We start from the raw sequence: 10,144 nt of genomic DNA on the forward strand, positions 1-10,144 counted from the left end.
TGTAACTTTGACTGCTTTGTTTTGTTATTAAATGATTTCAACGCTATAGTTTGACATCTTTATCATTGACATGTCTAAAGGAAACATTAGGCCTACCTGATAACAAACATTATATTTCAAATCTTCACCAATATGTGACAACGTAGCTCTCTCTAGCACCGCACTTTTATTTTTAACGGTAATGAAAGTGATGCTGTGAGGGTTAGACATACATCTCTTCAGTGGGTTGTACTGTCATTTAATCGGCTTTTCAAATGTTCGAATGACGAAACACAGCAAAAGTATCTTTCCATGAAATTTCACTAGACAAAAAAACTCGACGAGTTTGATATACCTATGAGCTTTATACACCTTTTTCTTTTCTTTTTTTTTTTTACAGCGGACGCCATTGAAAACACGGTAAGTATACCCCTCACAGCCTTGCTTTCATACCTGGCATGGCGCTGCTCTAAATAAGGTATTTTGGCTCTCAACAGTAGGCTAGTAGTGCGTTTTGCACATGTATGCACGCCACGTTTTTTTAAAAAGTGAAACTTTTATAAAAGGCGCTGCATCTGTTAAGAATGTGTTCTGTGTCATCAAAGTAAACGAACTGGACTAACCCTACAAAAAAAAAAAAAAAATACTTAAGAGAAGAGAGCTTTTCTAGGTTTATAGACATTAAGGCCAGTTCCAGGGGCGCCATAGTGTTTTCTGGGGCCCCTGGCTAATTTGTAATCCGGGCCCCAAGGCCCCAACCATCTTATCTTTTTGCCACATATAACAACAGTCATTATCTATAAGCATAGCAATTAATGCATTCAATAAGAGACAATAAAGAACTAAATTTGAAAGTTTATTAAATTAGTAAATTATGCATGTATAACTATACAAATAATTGCATACTGCAGTACAACACCATTGTACCATCTCATACACAGACACTATTTAAACTCTGTCTGGATGTCTTATAAGCTGTTTTATAAAAATAAGCTGTCAACTTGCAATTTCCTATTCCAAGCGCCAAACGACGTGTTTTTCTCACAGCAAAAACTTTGATCAGATCTTTGAAATCAAGCCGTCTTTCTAAATCTTGTTCAATAGACAGCAATGCCAGACCATTCAGTCTTTCCTGAGACAATGTTGATCTGAGGTAGTTTTCTACCCGGTTAAGTTTACTGAAGGCTCTCTCTCCACTTGCAACGCTCACCGGCAGTGCAAAATATGCTCAAGGCAATGCACACTTCACTGAAAATCTGGAGTTGCATCTTGTAAATTTAATTCAAATGTTATCATTATTGTTATAATTATTATTATAACCTGCCGACCTAGTCAGGGTAGCGCCATTTTTACTGACAGGAATGAAAACTAGTCTTTGAGGGATGAATACAGCTCATTCAATGGATTTTACAACAACATTGTTCAGCTGACGAAACGTCTTTTCGAAAAAAAAAACTATAGTAGTTTTAAAAGTTACGAGTTGCGAAAATTACCTGATCTACGACCTTAATACAGCGCGTGCCATTGCAAAAACTGTGCCTATCTTCACAGCCTCGCTTTCATCTGCGTTAAATTCAATAGGCCTATATGTCGTCTAACCTGACTATGGTCTATTACATTATTTCGGTGTTAGAACTGTCATTGTTAAATATGTTGTTTGTTTTAGCAGCTTCTTTATAACACTCCCTTTCATAAATTCAGTCTGTCAGAGCAGTATAAAAAAATAGAAATTAGTGTGCGTCAAATTTCAAGTAAGACATGGCTCAAAGATGATGAGCGAAAACAAACTACACATTAATTATGTTTGGTGATTTTGTAAATTAGAATTATCACTTAAAAATAACGTATCGGACTAAAGATTATAGAACTGAGGAGTGAAGTACATGGCAGTCTAAAAGAGTATAGTGTACGATTTGTACTGCTGACCCTCTCACAGGCCACAAGCCTTCACAGAGGAAAACATCCTTAAAAAACACAAAGGCATCAAAAGCCACATCACTTTTTCCTCCCGATAGGCAATCTCAACCTATCCATCTGTTCAGCTTTCTTCTTCTCCTCCTTCAGAGCTTTGTACCTCCATTTAGGGATCTGTAGGTGTAATGGGTCTTTTGAAGTCCTGCTAGGCGGACGCTCCGGCACGAATCCAGGGGCAGGAGCTTTACACAGCATGACTTTAGGCACCACTACTCCAGGACGTACACTACTTCTGCGCATCATGTGTAGGGGCAGAAGGCTACTTCTCCTCAGGGCCAAGGTGGAGGCCATCGCTACACTTTGCAGTATCTGTGGCTGCAGACTGGCGCGCCGCTCCTGCTTCTTCGGCAACAGCAGGACCCTGGAGTTCTGGAAGAGCCGCTTGTAGTTGTTGAGGCGCTCGGGCCCTAGGTTCTTCAGCTCAGCCAGACGCTGTCTGCGGAGGATGTCCTGTACGGCAGGGCGGCGTTTTCCAACACACGGAGGGCTGCCCGGGCACACAGTGTGGCAGGCGGTGGATATGAGCGGGCTGGCCAGCGCCGTGGTCATGCGCACCATATAATCCATGACACCTTCGTCTACGGGGTCGGTCTTCATGCTGATGGAGAGCAAGTTACTGACACACTCTGAGAACTTCCTCAAGCAGGACTTGGGCTCTTTTGATTGAGACACCAGTTCGCTTAGCATAGGCCACTCCATGTGATAAGAGTCACAGAACTGTTCAGCACAAGGCTGTTCCATCAGTCGGGACATCAGTTTGGCGGTCTCGTAGCGGCCCGTGAACGTGGCCCATTCATGTGGGGTCAGCTTACGGCCAAAGTCCCTTGCTTCAATGTCTCCTCCTTTATAAAGAAAAACATCAGACAAAGGGAAAATGAATGCCCACATGAAGGAACAAAATGGAAGATTATTATGCATGAACTAAATTAGGAATTCATATAAATTTTTCAGCTGATGATACTGTACCTGTCATCACGAGAGACCGCACGCATTCGGCTCGACCCTGAATGGCCGCTTTCATCATCGCAGTGAAGCCATGGCAGTTCCTGCGTTCAGTGTCGAGCCCGGGAAAATAGTTCAGCAGGTAGTTGGTAATCATACTGTGGCCTATAATTCAGATGAAGATATATAATACATTTACGTTTATGCATTTGGCAGATGCCTTTATCCAAAGCAACATTTTATGAGTTCATGCATTCTCTGGTAATCAAACCCATGAGCTTGACGTTGCTAGCAATATGCTCTACTTTTTGAGCTACAAGAATACAGACACTAAGATGGTTAGAACTGGTTAATACTCTTTATATAAAGTCGATTTTTGAACATGTCCTTCAATGAGGTTTCTAGGTGTCTGCTTACTAGAACAAGTTCATAATATTCTGGTCCCTATACAGGGTGCTTCATTCGTTCTGTGTATAGGGGGATTTTTTTTTTCAAGTGCATGTTCAAAAAACATGCACTCCGGTTAACTCGTATAACTAATAACTCCCGTTTTCTTCTCATGAGCTCCCTCTTGCTCTGGTTGAAAGGATAACAGTATAGTGAGACAGAAGATATCGCTCAAACCTACTCAGATCACATAATTTCATGGAAAATTAATACAGTAGTCAACATTTGAAGTGGATCAAAACCTTTCATCAAAGTTATACATGAATTTTGAACAATACCCTTCCTTGTCTTAGGACAACTTTGATGAACTTTTTTTGATCCACTTCAAATGTTGACTACTGTAGAAATGCTCACTCTTTCTTTCTAAAGAAATGTGACAAACATATGATATTTTATCAATATTTGTCTAAATGTGTAAGCCTTTGGACTTAAAAGCCTTAATGGAGTTGTTTTGGGCATTCCTGTGATTGCAATTAAATGGAAGCAGGTGCAACTGAATAGGTATGTTTTTTTTTAAATGTGAAATGATAAATACCAGTTTGATTCAGCCTGTTTGATGTGCACTTCTGACACAAATTAATAAATTACTGTCACTGTAACATTTATTGTAAAACAGTCAAATATTGATGTTGGAATCTTAAGTCTTTAAGTAAAGACCAAACGTTCTCTTCTGTCATGCTCATTTTGCGATCTAGTATCTAGTTTTCAGTCAGCTGCTGAAATGGTGTGGGTGTGTGACGTCGTTCTATGGAGGCTTTAGGGTTTTATGGGGTAGCGCCGCTGGGCTACCGGCCCGACAGTGGAAGCGTAACTTGATTTTGGGCTCGGTGCTTGAGGTCTGAGGCTATTGGCCCTGCCCGGCACGTTGTTAGCCCTGGTTCGCACGGGCCCGACAGTGGAAAAGCAGCTATTTAGACCCTTTCTTGCAAGCTCACATTTAAATCTGCCTCAATCCAATCAACAACCATCGAAGTGAACGAACCCCCGTCTTACAGTTTTTTTTCCCAGTAATCTGTTTCACTCGGATATGCCATAATACTAAAGAAAGGATCTCTCGCTACTTCTGTTCACAGATAAGTGATAATACAAGTAAATGAAGGCCCAGGGGGATATACTGAGAGTTATTGATCGTAATTTTATTGCCTTTAATAGATGATTTGGTGTCACTTCCCTTACCTGCTTGTGCAGCAATCATGAGAGCCGTATTCCCTTCATTATCCTGCCAGTTCACGTCCACATGTGGACACTGAGAAAGTGCAATGACCACATCCACGTAGCCCTGGTAACACGCCACTATCAGACCTGTCTGTTAAGCAGTGGAGAGGAAAAATATGAGTTATCTCCACAGTCATTTTCCTGAATGTCCATCATTACTGCAGAAGAAGGTGTTTAACGTGCAAACTGCAGAGGCATTGAACCCTGCAATATAGCAGTTCATTTAAGGGCAGGGATTGTTGCAGGGTGAGTTTCCAGATCCATTTCTGGAGGTCAGAGACACATGGGTTTGGTGGTCTTATTTATGAGGTCGATGAGCTCTTGATTTTTAGAGTAAATGTGTCAATTGGTGTTTTGCAGAAGCATAATTAGACTGGCAAGTGTAGCCTATACTCTAGTTAGGTCAGTCAGTATTACTGCAATGTCACCACTGTGCATTTATATGGGTGAAATGTGTCATTTTTTCCATTGGTTGGACATCAGATAGCCTCACCCAAAGTCAAGATAAACTAATGTGCAAGTGTTGCTCAAACAATCAAACAAGCAATGTTTTGAATGCACCACATGAGCCACAGTGTTTTCACTTTTCTTGGAACTCTTCTGGGTAATGACTTGCTTAATATTCAGAAACAACTAATGTATTAAATAGAAATATTACACATTCAGACTAAATGACAGTTATCTAAATATGCTATAAATGGAGAATAATTGTTTGTTGTAATGTCTAACAGTTAAGCATAACAAACTGCACAAATGAGCACAGAGACAAATGCAGTGCAGACATGGGGAGGCCTGCTCCTTGAACGCAGCATATGTAAAATTCAGCAAATATTAAAGGCACAGATGAGTGAGGGTTGCGAGGAAATAAAAACAAATGCGTGAGGTCAGAGGCATGAGGCTTGAATAGTACAAAGCATCTTCCTTTTCTTGTGTGTCTCCAGATTGTGAGTGATTATAGAGCACTACAGGCAGATGGTAAGACCCATAAAGACTATTAGCTAAGATTTAGTATGGAGTTCCCTCTAGGCTCAGAGCGCTTGTCTACTGGCATTTATGGTGCTAAGCTCCAGAATAGCAAGAAACTGAAAATGATCAATGCTATAATCGATATGCAGCTAAATTAAAATATATATTTGTATATATAATTTAGGTCTAGTTGTCTATCTCTCTTAGCCGTCATTAAGGCTCTTTTGCAAATATATATATATATATATATATTTTTAAATTGATCTCTTAATATAAAGGTTATTAACAGGCTAACGATATGCAATAGCATGAGGCAGCAATTTCTACCTAGTGGTAGATCCCAATGACACTTCATAGGGATCACATCAGGTTACACATGCATAGACTTACAGGGAAGCGAAATGTCATGCTGTCGTAAGATGATTGTGAAGAAAAGCCTCTCTAACCTCCTAAAGCTCCCAACAGAAGTTCAGCTGTGAAGGTGAACACAAACTCTTAAGGTGAAATATAAACTTTAAGCTATCAAATGTGCATCCCCACAGTCAGCAGGTTTCCTGAACCTAAAATCTCATATTTGAGAATATCATATCTGTTTAATTATCAGTAGGCCTACTGCAAAAAGGTTGAACATTGCCGAGACTGATAAACAGGATCATTAAATATTAGTGCTTAATGGTGCTGTTTAACTGTGCTGCACATATAATTTCCCCTGTGCTAATGGTGGTAGAATAAGATTTGTATTAAACAAATGATCAGGGATTGTGTTAGTTGAGAGACATTTACATGCAAATGAGTCGTAGAGTCTTAAAGGACGACTGCGTGTCTTTAACTGCCACACACAGCCTGCTGCTTTGGGGAAAACGAGACTTTTTTTTATCTCTGTGTGAGTAACCGTTTGTTTCTATGCATGTGCATTTTCTGTTTGCGTTCAGAACATTGAGTTTTCAAACTGTATTGTCTAAGTTAAGAGTGAGTGACAGACCAAGCGTACAGTCCTAGTCAGCAATGATGAATAGTTAAATAAGATATTTATTTACAAATCCAATGCTCGTACCAAGCGGCAAAGAGCACCAGAGTATCCTTTTCAATATGGTCTCAGTAGCAGCAGCACAAAATAGAAGGACAATAGGTGATGATTCATTTATTATAGGCTCTATTTTTAGGAAGACAGACACATTTGGCAGTAGTCAATGCAATTTGAGTTCAAATGATTCACTGAGGAAGGAAGTCATCTCAATTCTCACACATAATTTAGCATGACAATAGGTGGCAGAGTCAAATTTAGACTTTTATGGTCTGCAGCTAGACTCCTTTCAGTGGAATTACACTTACATTATAAGGTCTCTGCTTAATGGACAAATTAGGGGTTCTCTGCTCATATGACATGCCGAAAAGACATGCCCTGTCTACTGTCTAGGCAGAGCCCTGCAGTATTTTGACATCTTGGAGAGCCTTTAAAAAGCTCAGTCATGATTACGATCTGCTTGGGCTGCATCTCAGACTGCAATTCAAACTCCAATCTGTTCCAGGGCTTAGCTGGCTGGTGCACCCATGAGACTTCAGCTGCAGATCACAGCGTCACAGCACAACTGGACATCAAGTCAAGACATAGATTTGACTTAGAAATGTCATTAATTTTTTGTCCCAATTTGGACACACAAAAGTGTTATTTTAGCTTTATTATATACTATTACATTTCATATGTGCTTTTTCTAACTTTTCCATGGACCCCTTAGCACACTTGTAGCCCCCTGGCCACCCAGTTTTAAACTCCTGGACTTGATAATGACCCATTCATTTACATATATCGAATAAATGGTGGTTGTCATGTCAGTGAAAACCTAACTACAATATAATATTTTTAGACTCAATGCAATTCCATCATGTCAAGAAGGCACATGTTTTGCTGACAGCTGCCATCCAGCCAGATTTATTTTCTTATAGATCCTGCCTTTAATGTTATATATGGATGAAAGTCTCAGCCTCACTTTTGCGCAGCATCGATATTTATGGAGGAAGGAGACAGCCGCCTGAGCTCATTCCCTGAGGAGCACTGTGTGGATCATGCATGTTTAAAGGCTCTTTGATATGGTAATAGCCTTGCATAAACATGACACTGTTATCACCCACATTGTCATAATTGTAAGCTTCTCAGGGCTAAGGGGAGTGAAAGCCCGACTCCCAGTCAAGAATGGCATTCTTAAAACCCATGATTTAGCTGAATGAATCCTGGAAAGTAATATGTTCATTATTCCAGTATTCAGAAAAATCAAAGCAAGGATGGTAATGATAGAGATGTTCCTACACTGCATGAGCATGTTCCTGCAATTTAATTCTTTTAACTGAGAATGTTTCAACTGCCTGTGCTGCTAAAATGAAAAAGACTAAAGTTAAACTTGCAAAATTGCAAATAATAAAAGAGCACTACAATATTTAAAGCTGAAATGTGTTATTTTTTGTAGAACTATAAGTAAGCCATTTGTAGCTTGACTTCCCTAGAAAAGTGTAAACACTGAGAGGCTTTTAAAAACATGTTTGAGCACCCCAACCATCAACACTGATTCAACCAATAGCTTGAGTTTGGGGGCGGGCCTCTGTTTATCTGACCAATGATAGGGGGTGGGAGTGTTTGGGAAACTTGTTTAAAAAAAAACAAACAGTAATTTCTGTGATTCAGTTTGGTGGCATAGAAATGACACATTTCCCTTTTAAAACATTCAAAAGTGAACTTACTCTGTTATTTTTGTCCACCTCTCGCACCTCCTCCTCCGTCACACCTTGTCTTATCAGGATTTTGACAATGATGGCATTGTTAGTGCAGCATGCTTTGAAGAAGCTGAGTGGCTCGGGGCTCTCAGGACTCAGACATTTTTCCAAGTTGAGAGAATCATCAGGTGGGTAGAAGGAATCGTCCGACACAATGCTCTTGCTATCCGGTAGTTTTGAAAAGTCCAACTCCTCAAATTCTTGGTAGATGTCGTCGTCGTCATCATCATCATCAGAAATATGGTGGTCTTCATCATCTGCATAATAAGAGTCCTCTGTTGGCTCCGCAATATTGGAACTCTGTACGGAGGACTCCTCATTGTTCCAGCCTCTTGTTTGGTTGACAATGGTGCCATTTTGGTGCTCTTTGACCAGAAGTACACCTCCTGCAACACCATTCTCAGTTATTAGCACCATTTAACTGTCCGACAGGTGGAACACAAAAACGAAAATCTTGTAGGATCCAGAATGAGACCGTCACATAATGAATGGCAATCCTAAACTCCAGTTATTGACACAAGAAATGAAGAACCAGAAGTCATAGACCTTTTAGAATAATATCATATGCGCTGCTCTTCAAGAACCAGTTGTACTTATGTCCACCCTTACATACCGCTTGTTTTTTTTCACCAAAACTATCCCATTTTTTCTTCACTTGACTTGCTCTGTGGACCAATCTGACTCTTGGTGGAGAATGAGTATTTACACAGTGAGGATGAAGGACTTCCATCGGAAATGCTCTGACTGGCACGGGCACTGTTTCAAGAGAAGCCTCCTAATCGCCTTAGTCTCTTTCTGTCAACACAAATTTGCATCAATTACACAAAACAGTTCTCAACACAACTGATGCCTGTTAATGTGCGGAGGACTTTTATATCTTTCAGGATACGAGTAGACCTGCTGTCCCATTATTACTCTTATCGCTTCTATTTTTAGCCGACTTGGATACTCACAAGCACATCCAGAGCGACACTTTGATAGCCTGTATTTGACTGAGATCAACTGTTGGCCGCACAAGCCTCCTCGATAGATTAGTGGAAGGTTAATTGGATGCAGCAGAAATAACATTTTGTTGTGGATAAGCTGTTCTCTCATTTGCATTCTAAAAAAACAATAACACATTAACACATGCCGTCACTTTCAATGTTTTTGGTTGTACTAAAACTGTTGTTTTCTAACTACTCTGTAAAAAAATGATATGATCAATAAGTTATGACAACATATGTTTTTGAATTGCTTTAACACATCAAAAATACGTAAAAAATTTGTATAATGTAATTTATGTTGAAATGACTTAAACATCCAAGTTGATTGTACTTAAAAATTTAAGGCAGCAACATTTTTGGGCTTTGGGCTTTAGGATGATATATAAAGGCATGTTTTGTACTGATATTTCTGGTGACGGCACATCGTAGAGGCCGTTTTGGGTAAATTATCCCAGAAAATTTATCTACTAGCTAAACCTGCTCATGTCACTTTAATATCTTCACAAAAGCTCACATGATCTAATATTTTCTATCTAGAGAATAAAGGTAATATTTCATAATGCCAGCTATCAACTAAACTTAAAATTCGATTAAATTCATTTCACATGTATTTGTATAGCGCTTTTCACAATACATATTGTTTCAAAGCAGCTTTACAGAAAATGCATGCGTCTACATTACAATTTAGCGATCTGTTATCAGAGGTGACTGTGTCCAAGTTTTGTATTTCAGAAATGTACATATACAATCACACAGTTAGCTAACAATGTATTCATTTAAGGCAGAAACAATGAGCTCATTCAAGTAGGCTAATTATTACAAGTTGTGATACCAATATATAGAAAATTTTGCATTGGTTCATGTTGATT

At 39.4% G+C, this 10,144-nt stretch overlaps 1 protein-coding gene across 1 annotated transcript; it reads right to left on the minus strand.

Annotated features, from left to right (window-relative positions):
- Positions 1-819: 819 nt before the first annotated feature.
- ankrd33bb (ankyrin repeat domain 33Bb) lies at positions 820-9,287 on the minus strand. The gene is made up of 4 exons (XM_084120924.1): positions 8,257-9,287; positions 4,519-4,648; positions 2,920-3,060; positions 820-2,795 (listed from the first exon to the last, which is right to left on the minus strand). The coding sequence occupies exons 1-4, from the start codon at positions 8,704-8,706 to the stop codon at positions 1,975-1,977; spliced, it is 1,542 nt and encodes a 513-aa protein (XP_083977050.1). The 5' UTR covers positions 8,707-9,287; the 3' UTR covers positions 820-1,974.
- Positions 9,288-10,144: the final 857 nt, after the last annotated feature.

Source organism: Abramis brama (assembly GCF_963993115.1).
Source record: "Abramis brama genome assembly, chromosome: 7".
In the NCBI taxonomy this organism is placed as follows: Eukaryota; Metazoa; Chordata; class Actinopteri; order Cypriniformes; family Leuciscidae; genus Abramis; species Abramis brama.

Bases quoted from the DNA above. Each gene is read 5' to 3' on its own strand.
- ankrd33bb (XM_084120924.1), bottom strand. From the start codon at position 8,706: ATGGTGCTAATAACTGAGAATGGTGTTGCAGGAGGTGTACTTCTGGTC. The intron at 3,061-4,518 runs GTAAGGGAAGTG...TCTGAATTATAG, and splicing joins CATGATTGCTGCACAAGCAG to GCCACAGTATGATTACCAAC. The intron at 2,796-2,919 runs GTACAGTATCAT...TTCTTTATAAAG, and splicing joins GCGGTCTCTCGTGATGACAG to GAGGAGACATTGAAGCAAGG.